This window comes from Chrysemys picta, chromosome 12 (assembly GCF_011386835.1).
Source record: "Chrysemys picta bellii isolate R12L10 chromosome 12, ASM1138683v2, whole genome shotgun sequence".
NCBI classification, from domain to species: Eukaryota; Metazoa; Chordata; order Testudines; family Emydidae; genus Chrysemys; species Chrysemys picta.
In genome coordinates this window covers 6966477-6986955 of record NC_088802.1, presented here as the reverse complement: position 1 = coordinate 6986955, position 20479 = coordinate 6966477, and the positions used below count along the sequence as shown (strand labels likewise).

The 20479-nt window shown below is 50.4% G+C and overlaps 1 protein-coding gene across 1 annotated transcript; it reads left to right on the top strand.

Annotated features, from left to right (window-relative positions):
- Nucleotides 1-1839: 1839 nt before the first annotated feature.
- Nucleotides 1840-19661, top strand: LOC135972095 (C-type lectin domain family 2 member D-like). The gene is made up of 6 exons (XM_065564266.1): nt 1840-1967; nt 4751-4968; nt 6537-6653; nt 13780-13961; nt 15673-15776; nt 15991-19661. The coding sequence occupies exons 2-6, from the start codon at nt 4890-4892 to the stop codon at nt 16106-16108; spliced, it is 600 nt and encodes a 199-aa protein (XP_065420338.1). The 5' UTR covers nt 1840-1967; nt 4751-4889; the 3' UTR covers nt 16109-19661.
- Nucleotides 19662-20479: the final 818 nt, after the last annotated feature.

Sequence of the window (20479 nt, the reverse complement as noted above, 5' to 3'; positions counted from 1 at the left end):
CCCACCTCCCATCACTGTCGTACCTGAGAGCATCACAGACACTAACAGATTTCTGCCCCAGTGGTTAGGGTACCCACCTGGTTCCACTCCACATTTGTCTGAGGGGGAGACAGGATCTGAACAGAGGTCTCCCGCCTCTCAGGGGAGTGCCCAGCCACTGAGCTGTGGGACAGTCTGATGAGGGGGATCCCTCAATATTTCCTGTGGAAGTTGTTCCACTTTGATTTAGACATCTGCTGAACTCATTCTCACAAGAAGTGAGGAGATGGGACCCACAAACAAACCCTTACGATGTCCTGACTCTGTCATTTCACATTCTAGGTCAGCTGGGAGAGGAGCCAATGCCGGGGACACTGCAGCTGACTGGAACAGACTCTGCCATGGTGAGAGAGGTCCAAGTTGAATTTTCTATTAGATCGAGATCTATTGGCTACACCATGTAAATCAGAATGTTTTCCTTTTTCTCTGTGGTATCTATGTACCTTGCATGTACAATCAATAGCTAAGCTCCTAGTGGTCTTCATGGAGTCTCTGGCAAGTCTTCCTTTTATGGGGTAAAAGCTCTGCTTGGAGTAAGGTGTTCAGAGTTTGGGGGCTGGTTGTCTGGCTTGTGTCAGGGTCTTTTTGAAGTTGGGGGCAGTATGGCAGATGGAGGGATTCATGCTCTGAGTGTCATTCTTGTAATGGTGGAAAGGAAGGTTTGTCCCCCATCATAGGATCTGGTGCCTCCCATGTAAAATCAATAGTAACTGTGAAGCCCCTTATGGTCTTCAGGAAGTCTCCAGCACTCTTACCGTTTGAGTAAAAGCTCTGCATGGGGTAGGTTGTTTTCACTTTTTTGAACTGGTGGGTTGGCACGTTTCAGAGTTTTGTTCGGTTATTTGGGGGCGGTCCGTGTTGAGTGTCATTCTTGTTACAAAGCAACAGAGGGTCCTGTGGCACCTTTGAGACTAACAAAAGTACTGGGAGCATAAGCTTTCGTGGGTAAGAACCTCACTTCTTCAGATGCAAGTAATGGAAATCTCCAGAGGCAGGTATATATCAGTGTGGAGATAACGAGGTTAGTTCAATCAGGGAGGGTGAGGTGCTCTGCTAGCAGTTGAGGTGTGAACGCAGAGGGAGGAGAAATTGTTTCTGTAGTTGGATAGCCATTCACAGTCTTTGTTTAATCCTGATCTGATGCTGTCAGATTACTTGCATCTGAAGAAGTGAGGTTCTTACCCACGAAAGCTTATGCTCCCAATACTTCTGTTAGTCTCAAAGGTGCCACAGGACCCTCTGTTGCTTTTTACAGATTCAGACTAACACAGCTACCCCTCTGATTCTTGTTACAGGCCTCCCCCTCTGTTTGTTGGAGAATGTGGTTGGGCACTACTGCACCTGGACCTTTCTCAGTCTCTGCTTGTGAGATGGGGCTGCCAGGATGACATGCAGTACGGAAGGTGTGGGTGAGTCCTGGATTTATATAGTGGCATTATGATAAGACAGAAAATATTTCTCCTGTTCCTTTCCTAATGGTTCCTAACAGGCTGTTAGCTGGTTTGACTGCGCTGCACATCGTGGCTAGTTCTCTAAAAACATCCGCTCAGTGACTCCAAGTTCTTTCTTGAGCAGTAACAGCTAATTTACCCCCCATCATTAGATATGTGCAGTTGGGATTGTTTTCCAACCTGCCTCCTTTTCCTCAGCGTGCTCAGAGGGCTGGGGGCGGGGAAGGCAGGTTCTGCACGGGCATCCGGCAGTGCGGGCCCTGGCTTGTCCCCGGGTCAGGTTCTCCCTCGTAGGAAGCGACGGCGGGACGTCCTTCCTAGGCACGGGGTCTCCCTACGAGCGCTGATGGGCTCCACGTCAGAGCCGAGCCAATCAGAAAGGGGTGGGAGGGTCTGGCCTCGCTTTGGATCCAGTCACTTCCTTGGGGGCTGCGCGCGCAGGCTCCGGATCTGCCAGGCGTCAGGTTTGGGTCTCAGGTGAGGGCCGGGCAGCGCGTGTCTGAGCCGGGTCAGGGACGCGCTGGCTGGAGGGGGGTGGGGCTGTTGCCCCCGCACATCATGGCGGCAGTGGGGCGGGAGGGGGGGCGGGAGGAGGAGGAGGAAAGCGGTATCGGGCTCTCTACGGGGCGCAGCAATGGCGGCCCTTGGTGCGGGAGGGAACCGCCCCGAGCAGCCCGCGGGGAACACGGACCCGGCCCAGCGACCTGTGCGGCGGCCGTGGGGAGCCCAGCCCGGGGCAGCACGTGCAGCTGTAGCCTGAGGGGGCTACGTAACCAGGTGCCCAAACATAACGCGCCACCCTGGCCCCAACTCCCCCATCCCCATGCAGAGCCCTCTGCTGCCCCTGGCCCCTAGAGGTGTCAGTACATGGGGGGAAGTAACCCCCCCCTCCGCGCCATCCGCATCCAGATCCCCACCCCTCAGAGCTGTCCGTATATGGGTGGGAGGAGGGATAAATTTCCACTGTTCAGCATGATTTAAAGCAGCAAGCAGGTACCTCCACTTAAACTGCCACTTTTCATCTAGTTTGACATTTTTACTTTTTAGTTACTTTTCCTAAAGGGAGGCTGATTTTTTGGTCAAGCTTTATTTGGATGGAAATCAGAATTCAATTATTTGAAAATTCAGCATTTAAAATTTTTAAATAAAAATACCTTAAATATGCTGGATTCATAAGGGAAAAAAGGTTATCAGAACATGCTTTACATTTAAAACTGATTACTTAAAGTCATGTATCCTGGCCATGACCAGGGATCCTAGCTGCTATGATGATATCAATAAATAACAAGGTAATAATTACCTGTAGTTAGTGAATTGAACTGATTGTTTTTAGTCACCATGGGTGGGATCAGCAAAAGTACTTAGATGCCTAAATCCCAGTTTCGGCTCCACTGCAATCCACAAAACTCTGAGGAACCCAATAGGCCGCTAAACTCCCTTGGCACCTAAGTTTATGAGAGTAAAAGTTCTCTAGGTGTCTGTTTTAACCTTTGAGGATATGCACTGCTGCCTCATGTGAGTCATCTGGACGTCCCAGTTGGTGACCTAATCACTGGACTAGAAGCTATAATGTGGCATCGCCCCTTTCTCAGGCTTTAGTGGTCAATAGCCTCCCTGTGGTCTGGATTTAGGTGCCTATTGCTGAGAGAGGGGCAGGGTTTAGGACACACCCCACTGGTCAATATCTCCCATTGGTTGGCAGGTGGCTCCCCACCTAATGTGTTGGCTCCCCATTCATTTTATAGGAGCCTATGTACCTAAATCAGCTTTGTGGATCACAATGGTGTTCCTTGGATTTTTTCGCCACCTAAAAGCTAGGAGCTGTGATGCAATGCTTGAGTCCTTTGTTGCTCCCGCTCCATATTGGTTAGGAATTTCGAGCAGTGGCTCTCAACCTATGTTCCATTGTGGGTTGCATCCAATACTACCTCATAGACTTTAAGGTCAGAAGGGACCATTATGATCATCTGGTCTGACCCCCTGCATGCTGCAGGCCATAAAACCGTCCCCACCCCTTCCCTGGACTCTGCTGCTGAAGTCCCCAATCCTGTTATTAGTGACTTCAATCGGCAGAGACCCTCCTGCTAGAGATCCCTGCCCCATGCTGCGGAGGAAGGCGAAAAACCTCCAGAGGCTCAGCCAATCTGCCCTGGAGGAAAATTCCTTCCCGACCCCAAATATGGCGATCAGCAAGACCCCGAGCATATAGGCAAGAGTCTCCATCCTGACCCCTTTTAGCCATTATGCTATTTACCTACCATTGCTTGGTTTTCCTTGACTACTATGTTTTACCATTAAACCATTCCCTCCATAAACTTATCTAACTTAATCTTAAAACCAGACAGGTCCCTCGCCCCCACCGTTTCCCTCGGAAGGCCGTTCCAATATTTCACCCCTCTCACGGTCAGAAACCTTCGTCTAATTTCTAGCCTGAACTTCCCCACGGCAAGTGTGACCCTGAGGTGTCACATGGGCCGCAGCTGTGTGCTGATTGGGCCGCAGGTTGAGAACCACGGTTTCTTGCTTTTGCAACTCCCAGTCGGTTTCTTTGAATAAACTGAAATGAAGAGAATAGTCTCTGCACCTGTGCAAGAGGCTACTGCTGTGCAAAGCTGCTCTAACAACCTCTGTCACTGCTGCTTAGCCAGTGACTGGCACCACTTCAGTGGCCTGATTTTCTTCAAGACGTCATCAGCAAACATGTTCTGCTGGAATATTATTCCTTTTCATTTAACGTAAATGATTTTAATGGATTATAGTAGGTTTAGGTTTAGGTCATTATTTCAAGTTTAATTTTAAAACCGTATTTATTTAAAGAAAAAAATCAAATTTTAAACCACGGATTTTTATCCAACTGGGGGGAGGGGGAGACTGTGTGCCTTAGAGTCCTTCCAAGGTGCTGTGTCTGTGCCCCTCCCAAAGCTGCATCTCAAATTCACCCCCCCCCCCCAACTTCCCAGAGTTGCCAGTGCCTGTGCAGTTCTGCATTGTGTGCCCGGACACTCCAGACATAAAAGGCATGTGCACATCCCTGGCTTTCACCCCACACGCAGCGTCCGTGTGTCCCTCTCCTGCCCAACTCCCAATTGAGGAGTGAGAGGAAATGGGGAATCTTCAATGAGGGGCCTGATGACACAGGAGGGGGTTGATTACTGCACTATTCAAACTCTGGGCTTTTGTTCTGATGAATGGAGGATGGGACACCACAAACAAACCCACCGACCCCTGTACTGTCCTGACTCTGTCATTGCACATTCTAGGGCAGCCGGGAGAGGAGCCAAAGCCAGGGACACTGCAGCTGACTGGAACTGACTCTGCCGTGGCTGCGTAGAGCCATTTCCTGCAGCTGGCTCCAAGTTGATCAGAGTCCAGCACCCACGGCTGCCTCACTGCAATGAGATGCAGGAGGGAGTGGAAGCAGATCCCCCTGAACAGCCTCTTAACAGCTCCAGAGACTTGAAGAGTGGAGGAGAACGAGGTAACTGGAGCTTCCCTGCCTAGAGATGCTGAGAGAGATGCTGCCTCTCCTCCCCCGCCCCGTGCAGCAGAGGCTGTATTGCTCCAATGGACTCAGCTCGTGCTGCACATGCTCTCTTGTGTGGCAGGTGCACATATGGTTTTTAGTACTGTACGTGTTCTATCCCCTTGAAAACGTTTGGCTCCCATCTCCCTGGGTCGCTCCTGTCACTGCTCTTGCCTTCTGTTTGTTTGTCCTTCCAGTGTGTGAGTTGAGGTGTTTGCACTCATAACCCATGCAGAGCCCTGCCTTCGTGCATGGCCAGGAGCAGGTGTAGCTGCCTGTGGCCACAGCACATTCATTTGTGTTTTGCCAGTGCATGTATCATACCCTCAGATGTGGCTTGGGGCACTAGGGAAGAGGATTTGTGAAGATTGAATTCCAGGGGGAGTTTCCTGGATTTACTCTCCCTGGGATGGAGATGCTCTTCCAACATTCCTGCCAACCTTTGGTTGTTAATTATGACAACTCTGGATATTCATGTTAACCATATAAATGCTCAATCCCTTTTTTAACTTTCCTAAATTCTTTTTACCAATTTCCTGTGGCAGTGAGTTCCACAGTCCAATTATACATTGGCTGGACAAAATAGTTCCTTTCCCACCTTTTTAATCTCATTGAATATCCCCTTGTTCTTGTGTTATGAGACAAGGAGAACAATGGGAAGGGGATAACTACCTCTTTAAGGGACAGGCAGGAGGCTACATCTGGCACAGGTGTAATCAAGGCAGCCCTGCCACACCATAGGCCTGGGCTATTTGAAGAGGGAGCTGAAGGAGAGAGGGGAGTAGAAGCCAGGCAGGCTGCAGCAGGTGATGGTTTCTCGCAGGCTCTAGAAGACCAACCTAATCAGCCTGAGACTTGGTTTTATGGATGTTAACTTTGGGATCCCTGACCCAGGTCCTGAGGTGAAGAGCATATGAACTGTTGGTTGAAATTGCTCCTGTCCTGAAGCCTTATTAAAAAGGGACGTGCTGTTATGTTAATTAGTGTTGCCGCCTTCTTGCCTTGGGCTGTTAAAGCAAATGTACTGCTGCCAATCAAGGGAAATTAAGGAGAGGTGCACCCACAGTATCACACCAGGCCACAAGGGGGTGTGCAGGGACTGCCACAGCTTTACCAACAAAAGCTTCCAGTCTGCCTTCTGTCCTATCTGTTACTGTATAGACTGTTCATCCTGTCCCCCCTCATTCACCTCCTCTCCATGGCGAACAATCCCAGGCTTTTCAGACTCTTGTCATGGATTTTCCAGGCCCTTGATCATCCTCCACCCTCCTCTGAATCCCCCTGAATTCTGCAGGGTCCTTTCTGGGGATTAATTGAGCTAATTAACCACACACTAGTGATTTGGATGGTGATGTTCTCCTTCGCGGTCTGGATGGGAGTTCTAGTTAATATTTGTGTCCAGATCAGGGCCAGAACCATTTTAGAAATCAAAATAAATATCTGGTGTGTGTCAGATCAGAGCCTGATAGCAACAATTCTGGTCTCCGTAGCCCCAGGAGCATAAACGGGTTTTTATCTTTCAGATGCTCCAGCTAACTGTAACTTCAGGAAAGCTGCTATATCTAAAGGCCGAGCTGTGTTCATTGCCATAGTCGGGGTCTTGGTGGTGATCATCATTGCTTTAGCAGCAGCTTTGGGAGGTAAGTTCCTGCCCCCTGTTGATTCAGTCTCTGGGTGTGGGGGAGTTTTTCCCTTTGTGGCTCACAGCTCCACGTCCTCTCTCCCTGGCCTCTCTGCTTTAGCAGTCAGGTCAGACAGGAGTCTCTCTAGTATCTTTCATGCCTCCCCCCATCACTCTCGTACCTGAGAGCATCACAGATGCTAACAAATTTCTGCTCACACCCCTGTGAGGCAGGGATGTGTCCTTGTCCCCATTTTATGGTGGCGGGAGCCAAGGCACCGTGGCCCAGTTCCACAAAGGGCACTAAAGGGTCGAAGTCCCCCTGTCAGAAACCCCTGTGATCCTCCAAATCCCTGTCCGGCTGCCGCTGAGCCTGGGGGTACCCGAGATCACCCGAGGACGATGCTTTTGCTGTAGAAGTTCCCTCCGTGCTTCCGTTCCTGCGTCTGGGCGTGTGCCGCTGCTTGGCTCTCGGCACCCAGAGGCCTGTCGTATCCGTGGGGCAGGATCTGGCAGGTGTGCTTAGGCTGCCTGCCTCTGTGAAACAGGATTTTGGCAAGGAGACTCCCCACCCTTAACCCTGCCCCAGTGGTTAGGGCACCCCCCTGGGATGTGAGAGACCCAGGTTCCGGTCCCCCCCTCTTTCTGAAGTGAGACAGGATCTGAACAGGGGTCTCCCACTTCCCAGGTGAGAGCCCAGCCACTGATCTCTGGGACAGTCTGATGGATGGAATCCCTCAATATTTCCAGTTGAAGTTGTTCCACTGTGATTATTTAATTAAATGTTAATTGGGTCAGAGAGTTAGAATCCCTCTGTAATCTCATGATTAGGTCATCCACCTGAGAGGTGGGACCCCCCTGCTCTCAAATCCCTGCTCACCAGGGAGAGGGGGACTGAAGCAGGGTCTCACATCCAGGGTTAGAAACTTTTAACTCACTGGTTAGGGTATCTGGGAGGTCGTCTTCTCTTCCCCCGTGCCCCTCCGCCCACCTCCCCCCCCCCAGCCATTTTCAGTGGATTTATGCACTTGCTGCACTCGCTCTCACAAGATGTGACGTAGGGCGGGGGGTCCCCGCTGCAGGTTGTTAGCAGGGCTGGGCCCCTCCCTGCAGCCAGGGCTGAGGTGCTGAGCTCTGAGAGGGGCGGGGCTTAGGGCACAGGCCTGGTCACTGTCTCCTATTGGCTGGCTTGGGCAGCCCCTGTCTAGCGCGCTGGCTGTTGTGGATCCCGTTCTTAGGCACCTCTCCCTCCCCATTCACTGCGTGGGGCGCCCGGGCACCCAGCTCAGGCCTGTGGGTCCCGTTGTTGTTCCAGTGATTTCCTAGATGTGTAAAAGTTCGATTTTGCGACGCTGAACCTCAAACACCTCCGTCCCTTTGTGGATCCAGGCCCAAGTGGCTCGCCCATGGTCAGACAGGGAGTCTGGCAGAGCTTGGAATTGAATCCAGATCTCCTGAGTCCCTGTTGTCCAGGGCAGTGAACACGACAATCGCTCTTTTCTGGATTCCAACCCCCCTGTGTTGCTGCTTTTTAATACTCGGGGACTCTCTTCACACCCGTTTGGGTTGATGGACTGACACTGATCCCGTGTCTAAGCTTCACCGTAACTTGTCTGCAGCTCAGTGCTCTGAGGTTACCGGTCTGGCCTTCCTGCCTCTCCTCCCCCTGGTTGTCCCCACAGCAAGGCTGGCAGGGGCTACAGCATCGCTGGGACGAGCTTTATTCAGCTGTGGGGAGGTGCTGTGGGGGGAAGCCCCCATCACTGCAGTGGTGTTACTGAGAATTTAACCCAGGGCTCAGGAATCTCCAAAGGGAAGGCTCCCCAGGGACGTTAAACTTGGCCAATGTCCAGTATGTGCGATTACAAACTAGTTCCGTTCAGTGTGAGCCTCACTCTAATGTACAGCCCCACACGTCGCTGCAGGGGATCAGTGGGGTGCAGGAGGATCTAACAGCTGGGAGCGGAGTCCGAGTGGTGCTTGCCGGGGTTATTAGAAGCGGCGCTCACCGCTCCCACGTCCCACTCCAGTGTAGGGAGCTCTGGGGTCAGGCTGCATTCCAGGGGATCTGCTGCTTTGATACATGAGATGGGTGAGGAGGGAAACGCGCTCAGAGGGGCTGTCAGAACTGAATGGATCAGAGTGCCCCTTGTCTTCAAGGCGGCATTGGCAGAGCCCAGCAGGTCTGGCAGCCTCTCTGCTTGTGCCTCTGCCTAATGTACCTGCTCCCACAAAATCAGTAACAGACGTGACGCACTCAATATTCGCGCTGCGCTGCCTTCTGGACTGAGGTTCCCCGCTCCATAGATGTGCCTCTTGCCTTCTGTAGTCGCACATGAAAGTGCAGTTACCCAGGCTGTAAGGGAATGGATGGGCCGGGCATACCCTTCCCTTGTGCCCACCTGTCTTGTTCCCTTCACTGAACACCTTGTACATCACCTAGCTTGGTGGGGGCTGTGACCTGGTTGGCGTCTGGGACTACCGCCATGTATCTTAAAATTAACACAAACACATGTGGTGGGTTGAGATTCCATCAGGACGTGCCCCACCAGCCCAAGTAACTTCCTCACATTTCCCCAGATCCTCACCTAGTTCCTCTTCCTCATGGATTATATAAAACAAGTGTTAAACCAGAAACCTGCCCTTTGACTCTTGCAGAAATAGACCCCTTCCCCCAACCCAGGAACTCTAAACATTTCCAGGGATTGCTCAGAGGTGACTTTCTTTGCAGCGAAGGGGTTAAGTTTCAGGGAGGGACTTCAAGTGGTTTTGTTTAACCCTCTCCCTGCTGCTTGTACTCCGGAGGGAATGCTGCTCCAACCAATTAAAAATTCAGACAATATTTTAAAATTCTGCAAATTTTGTCAATAAATGTGGAGGCTCCAGCATGGCAGGGGGAGCCCAGACCACTGGCTGCACGGAGGTGGGAGATCTCTGCAGCCCCCCAGGACAGGGACTCAATGGTAAGGCCACACCCCACCCTGACACAGCACAAGGGCCTGGCCTGCCCCAGAAACACCCTGGGGCTCTGCCCCTCTGTGTCAGGCGCACCAGGTGGGGATAGACGGCTCAGCCTGGCAGGATTCAAGGGTGGAGCGGCCTAATGTGGGGGATCCAGGTGCAGGGTGAGAGGGTTCTGTGTGGGTCAGTCTGGGTGCGGGGGGGGAGGTGTGTGTGTGGGGGAGCTGGATGCACAGGGGCTTGTTCAGGGTGTTCTGGGTTCAGGGGCAATGGGACTCCGGGGGGGTCCAGGTAAAGGTGATCGCGGCTTGGTGTGGGAGGCTTAGCAGGGTTGTCCGGTTGCTGGAGGAGTGGGGCTTGTGGGATGGGGGTCCAGGTGCAGCTGGTTGGGGCTCTGTGGGGTGAGGGTGTGGGAGGGGTCCAGAGGCAAGAGGGGTTGGGGTTCTGGGTGCGGGGGTCTTGGTGGAAAGGTTCTGGGTGCAAGGGGGGACGCTGAGGCTCAGCAGGGGTGGTCTGGATGTGGGAGGAGTCTGGATGCACAGGGGTTGGGCAGACGGGGGAGCAGCTATATGTACAGTGACCCCTCCCCCCACAGCTGAGGAGCAATGGGGGCACTAAGCATGGGGGGTGCAGAGCTTCCTGCAGCTGGGGGCAGTTTCTGGGGCAGGTCTGACCCAGCCCTGGCTGCTCCTTGCAGGGGAAGAGGAGCTGAGCCCAACACAGGGTAGGAGCCTCCAGCCGGGGCGTCTCCAGTCCTCTTCGCCCACCTGACAATTTCCCTCTCTGCTTCCTGCTCCGTGTGCCCCAAATAACACACCCACGCTGCTGGGGAGGGGCACGTGACCGCTCTTGCAGCTTCCCTTTGCTTCCCCATCAGACAGTCATTTTTCTGCAGGGAAGCAAAGAATTCTGTGCGCATGCAGTGGCGCAGAATTTCCCACAAGAGTATTCTTTACCTGGAGGAAAAAACCTGAATCAACATAAGAACGGCCATACTGGGTCAGACCAAAGGTCCATCTAGCCCAGTGTCCTGTCTTCTGACAGTGGCCAGTGCCAGGTGCCCCAGAGGGAATGAACAGAACAGGTGATCACCAAGTGATCCATCCCCTGTCACCTATTCCCAGCCTCTGGCAAACACAGGCTGGGGACATCATCCCTGCCCATCCTGGATAATAGCCATTGATGGACCTGTCCTATTAACTTCTCTAGTTCTTTTTTTAACCCTGTTAGTGTCTTGGCCTTCACTACATCCCATGGCAAAGAGTTCCACAGTTTGACTGTGCACTGTGTGAAGGAATACTTCCTTTTTATTTGTTTTAAACCTGCTGCCTATTAATTTAATTTGGTGACCCCCTAGTTCTTGTGTTATGAGCTGGAGTAAATAACACTTTATTTACTTTCTCCATACCAGTAATGATTTTATAGACTTCTATCATATCCCCCCCTTAATCATCTCTTTTCCAAGCTGAAAAGTCCCAGTCGTCTTAATCTCTCCTCATATGGAAACTGTTCCATACCTTTAATCATTTTTGTTGCCCTTTTCTGTACCTTTTTCACTTCCAATATATCTTTTTTGAGATGGGGCAACCACATCTGTGACGTTATTGATATAATCTGGGACCATATAGATCATTGTTGCAACCGAGGTCCTGTAGTGGCACGCAAATCTTGTATAAAGGGGGTCAAATGGGGTGTCTAAGACAAGATTATGGTTTACTGGGTATGATTATGCTGTCTAAATGTGTGTATTACTTTTGTAGTTGAAGTTATGAATATTGGCTCTATACTGTCTGTATTTCAAACTTATGCTATGCTGCTGGGTGACATCCCAGACAAACTGGTGTTAGCTCTGCCGAGCCTGCTTGATGGCCCATTAAGGACCATCAGCTATACAATGGACCCATTGAGAGAAGACAAATATGCCTTGAGACTCAGCAAAGTATGCAGGAACTTGCCCATGTGACTCCAGACTCCATTTTGCTGTAATTTTCCACAGTAAGAACAAAGAGGTGTTCTTACACCTGGAAAAAACTATATAAGGCTGATGCCTCATCTCCATCTTGTCTTCAATCCTGCTTCTTACCTCTGGAGGAACTTTGCTACAAGCTGAAGCTTTGAACAAAGGACTGAGGACCCATCCCAGCGGGGGATGTATTCCAGAGACTTGATTTGAACCTGCAGTTTATTCCATCGCTGCTGCAAGCCTGAACCAAGAACTTTGCCATTACTGTATGTAATTGATTCCATTTAACCAATCCTAACTCTCATCTCTATCTTTTTCCTTTTATGAATAAACCTTTAGATTTTAGATTCTGAAGGATTGGCAACAGCGTGATTTGTGGATAAGATCTGATTTGTATATTGACCTGGGTCTGGGGCTTGGTCCTTTGGGATCAGGAGAACCTTTTTCTTTTACTGGGGTATTGGTTTTCATAACCATTTGTCCCCATAACGAGTGGCACTGGTGGTAATACTGGGAAACTGGAGTGTCTAAGGAGATTGCTTGTGAGACTTGCGGTTAGCCAGTGGGGTGAGACCGAAGTCCTCCTAGTCTGGCTGGTTTGGTTTGCCTTAGAAGTGGAAAAACCCCCAGCCTTGGGCTGTAACTGCCCTATTTGAGCAATTTGTCCTGAGTTGGCACTCTCAGTTGGATTCCGCCAGAACCGCATTGTCACAACATCTACACACAGTATTCAAGATGTGGGCATACCATGGATTTACATAGAGGCAATATGATATTTTCTGTCTTATTAGCTATCCCTTTCCTAATGATTTCCAACATTGTTTGCTTTTTTGACTGCTGCTGCACATTGAGTGGATGTTTTCAGAGAACTATTCACAATGACTCCAAGATCTTTGAGTGGTAACAGCTAATTTAGACACCGTTATTTTATATGCATAGTTGGGGTTATGTTTCCCACTGTGCATTACTTTGCATTTATCAACAGTGAATTTCATCTGCCATTTTGTTGCCCAGTCACCCAGTTTTGTGACATCCCTTTGTAACCCTTCACAGTCAGATTTGGACTTAACTATCTTGAGTAGGGTGACCAGATGTCCAGTTTTTAAAGGGACAGTCCCGCTTTTTGGGACTTTTTCTTATATAGGCGCCTATTACACCCCCCCGCCCCCGTCCCATTTTTTCACAGTTGCTGTCTGGTCACTCTAATCTTGAGTAATTTTGTATCATCTGCAAAATTTGCCACCTCACTGTTTACCCCATTTTCCAAATAATTGATGAATTTATTAAACAGTTCTGATCCCGGTACAGAATCTTGGGGGGCACCACTATTTACTTCTCTCCAGTCTGAAAACTGACCATTTATACCTACCCTTTGTTTCCTATCTTTTAACCTGTTACTGATCCATGAGAGGACCTTCTCTCTCATCCCATGACAGCTTACTTTGCTTAAGAGCCTTTGGTGAAGGACCTTGTCAAGGGCTTTTTGAAAATCTAAGTACACTATATCCCCTTGTCCACATACTTGTTGACCCTCAAAGAATTCTAGTAGATTTAAGATTGAAATGGTCTTTGGGAGCAAGAAAATGCAGCAGATCACTCCCACTCATTGGGGTCTGATTCCCCCTAGTGGCCATTCCGTGTAATTGATTGAAATACCACACCACTGTTAAACTTTTTTTCTGTCTCCTGTTGCATTAAATATGTAACTAGCAGCCTTGTGCCCAGGGTAACTCGCTGCCACAAGATGTTACTGAACTCAGCAGGATTCATAAAAGGACTGGCCCTTGATGTGGGTAATGGGACCATCCAGAGTTATCCTGGAGAGGGTTCAGTGTCTAGGGGGTATGAACTCTCCTGCTTCAGGCCGTGAGCCAGCCACTGACAGACAGAAGTGTCCTCCTGACCCCTCCATGCAGGTTATTCTCTCTGAATCCAGATACAAATAGAAGGAATATGAACCTTCCTGCTTTGGGGCCTACGCACTTGCTGACTGCATTTGGGGGAAATGTTCTCTGGGGCCGGCTATCCCACCACTGCCCACTAGGTGTCTTGCCTTCCCTCTGAAGCAGGTAGTGTTGGCAGCTCTCAGAGATCAGCCGTCTCCCCAACTAGTCTGATCCAGTCTGGCAGTTCCTGTGTTTCTGTTGCTGCTTATTCTCCACAGATACTAGGGGAGGGACGATCTCTCACCCTGGGCGCTCTCTCTCTCTTATTTTTTTAGTGGAAAAATCTAAGCACTCTTCTCAATACCCCTCTGCTGCTTCCCGGTGTCCGGACGGCTGGATCGGGATCCAGGGGAAATTCTACTATTTTTCTAATGCTCCAGGGAACTGGACCTACAGCCAGAGCTTCTGCTCTTCACACGGTGCCTCCCTGGCTGGGATTGATAATCTGCAGGAGCTGGTGAGAAGCCCGGATAGATGCTTTGTGCCAAGCCCAGCGATCGCTGGCACCACAGACAGGGCTGGAGTCAGGCTGGGCTCAGCCCCTGTAGGGCAGAGGAGCCCGGGTGCCTCCCAGGCTGGGCGGCCAGAGTCAGTGCGGTTCTGGCAGCTGAATCCTGGCTGGAGCCCTGACCCTGCATCTGGTCATAGCCCTAAAGGGAGACTCCCCCTGTGCAGGGCTAGGCCGGCTCAGTCAGCTCCCAGCCAATGGGCTGCCAGGGGGCTGGAGGGGGTGAGAACCTGCCTCCCCAGCCCCAGGGTTCTCGCATGGGTGAGGTGGGGGAATCTAGCTGAAGGTGAGGCCTGCTCTGTGCCTGCTTCCCTCAATTGCCCTGACCTGGTGGCGGGTCTGTCTGCCCTCCCGCTGCAGCTCCCTCTCCCTCCTGGCCCTGCTGTGCTCTGAGAAGGGGCTGCTGGGTGGACAGTGACCTTGCAGCTCAATTCCTGCTTCACCCAGTAGGTGCCACAGTCCCAAGAAAGAGGACGGGGGAGGGTGAAGGGTTAATACTTATCTGATCCCTTCACCCAATAATAGGGTTACCATATTTCAGCAAGCAAAAAAGAGGACGGGAGGAGCCCCGCCCCGTCCTGCCCTAGCCCTGCCCCTCCCACTTCCCCCCCTCAGAACCCCCAACCCTCCCCCCGCTCCTTGTCCCCTGACTGCCCCCTCCTGGGATCCCTGCCCCTAACTGCCCCCCAGGACTCCACCCCGTACCTAAGCCTCCCTGCCTCTTGTCCCCTGACTGCCCCAACCCTTATCCACACCCCCACCCCCAGATAGACCCCTGGGACTCCCACCCCCCATCCAACCACTCCCCACCCCCTGACACCCCCCCCAGAACTCCCGACCCATCTAAACCCTTCTGCTCCCTGCCCCCTGACAGCCCCCCCTCCCCCAGAACTCCCAAACACCCCCTCCGCTCCTTGTCCCCTGACTGCCCCCTCCTGGGACCCCTGCTCCTAACTACCCTCCAGAACCCCACCCCCTACCTAAGCCTCCCTGTTCCTTGTCCCCTAACTGCCCCCTCCTAAGAGCCCCCCCAAATGCCCCCCAGCACCCTATCCCCTACCAGTACCCTGACTGCCCAAAACCTTATTCACACCCCCACCCCCAGAAAGCCCCCCTCGAACTCCCGACCCACCCCCCCACCCCCGTCTCTTGACTGCTCCCTCCAGGACCTTCCTGCCCCTTCTCTGACCCCCTGGCCCCCTTGTTGTTGGCCTTCACCTAACATCTCTGTGAACTTGGTCAGGAACGGCCTGGGCCGCTCGTCCCGGCATGCTGGGGAGCGGGGGAGGAGCTCCAGACTGCCGGAGGCGATCTGCGAATGCAGGGAGGGAGGGAGGGAGTGATCTCTGCTGCAGGGGAGAGGAGGAGGGGCTCTCTCCGGCTGTCGGAGCCCCATGTAAGTGGCACCATCCGGCCGGCTGCCCTGTAAGCCGTGCGCGCTCTGCATTGGGGGGGGGGGGGGGAAGTCCAGACATTTACAAATTCCCCCCGGATGCTATTTTTAGCTCAAAAAGCCAGACATGTCCGGGGGAATCCGGATGAATGGTAACCCTACCCAATAACAATGGAAGAGGCCTCTAGAAATCCTCTGCTGCCCAAGGTGGGGAGCAGCACAGAGTCCAGGTCTAACACAGCTGATTGCGTTTATTGCATTTGTAAGGGTTCCCTGCTGCCCTACAAAGGCAAACTGGACCACTGGATCGGCCTCCGGAAGGACACAGGCCAGGTCTGGAAGTGGGTCAATGGGACCGAGTTTGACCATCGGTGAGTCTCTTTTTCTCTGCATTGGTCAGATGCGATGGAAATGCCCCACTGGCTGCTTTAACTTCCCCTCCTGCCGGGAGCGGGGCCTGGGGCTGGTGCAGGGAGGGGGATCCTGAGGGGCTGAGTGCAGCAGCTCCCCTCCTGACTTGGGGTGTCTCCCCCGGTCTGTGCCTGGCACACACTGACTCTAGCTCCAATTGTCTCTGGGTTACAGGTTTAAAATACAAGAAGGAGCAGACTGTGCGTACCTGGATGAAGACCTCACAGTCAGCACGTCAAGCTGCAGCACACCAAGAAAATGGATCTGCAGTAGACCTGATACCCCTACGTAGGAAGTGTCGGGGACTCGAACCCAGATGGCACGGTTCGTTGTCTGACTGCAGAGAGACAGGCAACACCAGCAAGGTGTTTATTGAAGAGTGCACACAACAATAGAGAGCGGCCCGTCTCCACTGAGAACCAGCCACGATTACAATAACTAGTGAGATTATATAGACAGTTCTGTCGCGTCATGGCTAAAGCAATCCAATCCTCCCCACCTTTACTAGTTAAAAGCTTCTAACATTCATACATATCTATCTTCTTTGACAGTACAACCAGTTCATGATGCTTCAGCAGCTTCTTATCAGCTTTTTCGTCATGCACCAGAAGCTGGGAGTAAAGAGGGAGTTGAGTACAGATAAAGAACAGAAACAGGGAGTGGAGACAGCAAGTCTTCATCTGTTCAAACAAACTGTTCCTAGCACATCTGGTACAAGAATGTGGTCCCCACCTCCTATCTTATCTTATGCAGTTTAAGCAAGCATGCCCTCAGGTTTCACAGAGAGACAGGAAAGGCCCAGCAACCACAGTTAGCCTAACTTTGGCTAAGCTGGCCCAACAGCCTATTCTTATACTCCATTTTCCTTGGACCTAACAGTAGGGAAGTGTGTAGTGGGAGGGGACTTGTAAGCTCAAGGGAGGTGGAGACCAGACGTGGCAAAGCCTGGTTCTCATCCCCTCCATGGCCCCACACACTGCAGTCTGGTTCCTTTTTTCTTAGTCTGCCTCCAGGGTTTTGTCCGGTCCTAATTGTCAGTTACCCTAATGCTTGGATTGTGCAACCGAATGACAATAGCCAATATTTCCAGTCCTAGGCATAACCCTAGGAACCTCCATCTTGCGGTGTCCAGTTATGCCTGACACTGCAAGCTGATATGAGTTTGTCAATTTAACAAAGAAATTGATATGCACCAGGCTTGTTATTCCAAGGGGTGTCTCTGACATGCTTCAAACCAAATGCGTTGTTTCAGGTAGAATAAACACACAGCTTTATTAACTACAAAGATAGATTTTAAGTGATTATAAATCAAAGCACAAGAAGTCAGATTTGGTCAAATGAAATAAAAGCAAGACACATTCTAAGCTGCTCTTAACACTTTCAATGCCCTTACAAACTTAGATGCTTCTCACCACAGGATGGCTGGTTGCCCTTCAGCCAGGCTTTCCCATTTGATCAGCGCGTCAGTCGCTTGGTGGCTGTGTCTTTAGGTGGAGGTGGAAGAGAGAGGAAGAGCATGGCAAATGTCTCTCCCTTTTATCATGTTCTTTCTTCCCTCTTGGCTTTGCCCCCCCCTTCAGAGTCAGGTGAGCATTACCTCATCGTAGTCCCTGACTGACCAAGGGAAGGGGGATGACTCACTCAAGAGTCCAACAGATTCTTTGTTGTTGCCTAGGCCAGTGTCCTTTGTTCCTGTGAGGCTGGGCTGGGTTTGTCCCATATGTGCCTTGATGAGGTGTGAACTGCCCCTCTGTTCCTGGAGAGTTTTGCCTGGGCTTATTTTAAGCCATGAGGACACATTTTCAGCCTCATAACTATATACATGAAATTATAACCTATTACCTTACTATAACAACCATGCTCAGTGCATCATGAGCCTTCCGAAGACACCCGACATGACACACTTTGCATTGGGTACCACACAATCATTTTTTAAGGATGAGCATGGGGGTGTAGGGTGTTCCCCTGAGGTACAGAATGTGTCAGCTCCTCCCTTAGTTTACTGCAAGAGGGTTAGTTACTGACTATCTTGAAGATAGTTTGTGTTATAATTCTCTTGGCATCCAGCCATTAAGGCCATGAGTCAGCATGCCTCAGTTTCCCCCTTACCCAACAAACCAGGTTTGTTATGGTTTCTCTGCTGTGGTAAGCTTTAAACCTGTTTACAGGTATTAATTGAAAAGTAGTGTTATCATAAGGTTTAACATCCATGTCAAAATTCTTATCCCCAAAACTTAACAGTAATACCAACATTTTGATCACAGATGTGTGTTTACAAGTATCTTTATAATACCACACCCTCTGTTCAAATAGTGTAGTTTGAGGTTAGTTTGTTCATTACGCATGGTGTCCTTTATGTGGGAGAGAGTCAGTCAGTCACTGGATTTTCTTCCCCTCCAGTGTTCCCCGTTGTGTCAGCCCTTAATCATGTTTCTGGAATTTTGGTGCCTCAGGGTCTGGCAAGATAGGTGTTTAGGGGCATCCTGTACATTGGCTGGCCCTTTGGGGATCAGTCTCCCAACCCCAGGACTGTACATATACAGAAAATCCAGTTCCCTTTTTGGGGTTACCTGGTGTTTCCCCCTCCTAGCACTGAGTCCTTCCCTGCCCCTTTTCCCTAGAGGACTGTGATCTGTGAGCTAGGTGTGTTTATCCTTCCATCAGATGCACCTTTTCCCTACAGCTTTCCTGTGATGTTGCACTCCACAATGTTTTATGGAAATATGTTTGAGTGTTAATATGATGTAACTAGAATATGCTTTATGCAAAAGGTCTCTTGTAAGTTATAACAAAGGTTATAACCTACATACAAATAGGAGAAATATATTCAGTTTGTATCATCCTTGTATCTGAAGCTAGAAATATGAAGTATAACTCTGAGGTTCTATTGGAATTATGCCAAGTGTGGGCTATTAATGGTGGTTTAGAATCTTGATGGCTCCCATTGACTAGAACAATTGGTTGTAAATGGCTCTGTTTACTTGCAAACCTTCCTGTGTACTTGATGTGGGTAATGAAGAATGAGGTCCCCCAGGACATGTGACCAGGTCACATGATACTGGAATCTGTTGTAGGAGCAGCAGTGATCTGTATAACCTGTATGCTCAAAAGGTTTGTTATACCTCCCACCACCCTCTTATCTCCTCTCCCTCTCTGAAGTGGCTTTCCCCCACCCCTTCCTCCTGGAATGCTTGTGGGATGAATGGGCTGCTTGAACAGCTGGAAGATCAGAAGAGCTCCCAGGTAGACACAAGTGTCTGGGACTCTGATTAGGCAGCGCTCACACACCCAATGCATGGACACTGCATGGACAGTGCCCAAGGTGGAGTGTGACCAACCAGACGTGGCCAAGTCATCTCTAGTTGCAGGCCATGAGGAGCAGGTCCTTAAAAGGGGAAGGAGCCATGTGCTCGGGAATGCACTCACAAGCTTGTACCTACTGTGAAGGCCCTTTGCCTGCACCGCCTGGCCAGCGGTTCGCCGCGTTGCATTCCATCGTGCCTTGGGAAGACTTACCTCATCGCACCGTCCATCGCTGTGCTGTGGGACACTTACCTTGAAGGATTGTTGAGTCTGAACTTTTGATGAGCTTAAACTTAACCCAGACTTGATGTCTCTGTCTGAACTTTTAATCAAAGCTCTGACCTGCGAACTACTCATGACACCCCCCTCCCCTTAAGTAGCCATCTCCCCTTTTCTCTTTCTGAATTTACATTTTAACCTGTTTTATCCTGTAGAATCTTGATTGATTATACATGACCATTATGATCTGTTAATCACTTTGTTTACTTCTGTGTATAAATATTGATGCTCACCCCTAATAAACTTGCCACACTTACTCTGAAGCTTTTCAAGCTAAGGATAGTGTGAGCCCGTTGATCAACGAATTGGTGTCTGGTCTCTGACAGATTGTGAGCCCCATACCAACTCCGCACGAACTCGGGTGCTGGAGAGGTGAGTAAGGACTTGCTTTTTACCTAACAGGATCCTGACATCTCCAATGCTGTGCCTGTCCTGTGAGTGTGAGTGTGACATCCCCCCCCCTTTCTTTTGAGCTTAGCTATCAGTATAATAAACGTGCTGCTTTCTGCCAAACTCTGGTGGGTCATTAGTCCTCCCTAAGCTTACTAGCTGGCCCAATTTCGGGTAACAGAATCCATCTTAAATCTGGTACTTCTCCATTTAGAAGGAGGGGTGGGGACCCAGAGAGAGACAAGATTCCTGCCATGTTCCAAAGCTATAAAAGGGGGTGGAACAGGACAAAGGGGGTCCCAGTCATGAGAGAGCCCCTGCTTTTCACCTAAGATACCTGCTGGAATTAACAAGGACTGGACCAGGGGAAAGGATTGGGCCCACACTAGGAAGGAGTCTAATCTGTGAAAGAAGCTTATTGGAACATCTCTCAGGGTGAGATTTACCTGTATTCAATTTCTTAATGTATTTGTTTTATTTTGCTTGGTGACTTACCTTGTTCTGTCATTACTTGAAACCAAATCCTACTTTTTATACTTAATAAAATCACTTATTTAAAAAAAATCATAGATTATAGATTATTAGGGATGGAAGGAACCTCAGGAGGTCATCTAGTCCAACCCCCTGCTAAGTGATTAATATCTGGGGGAGCAAACAGCTGTGCATATCTCAGTGTTATAGAGGGCGGACA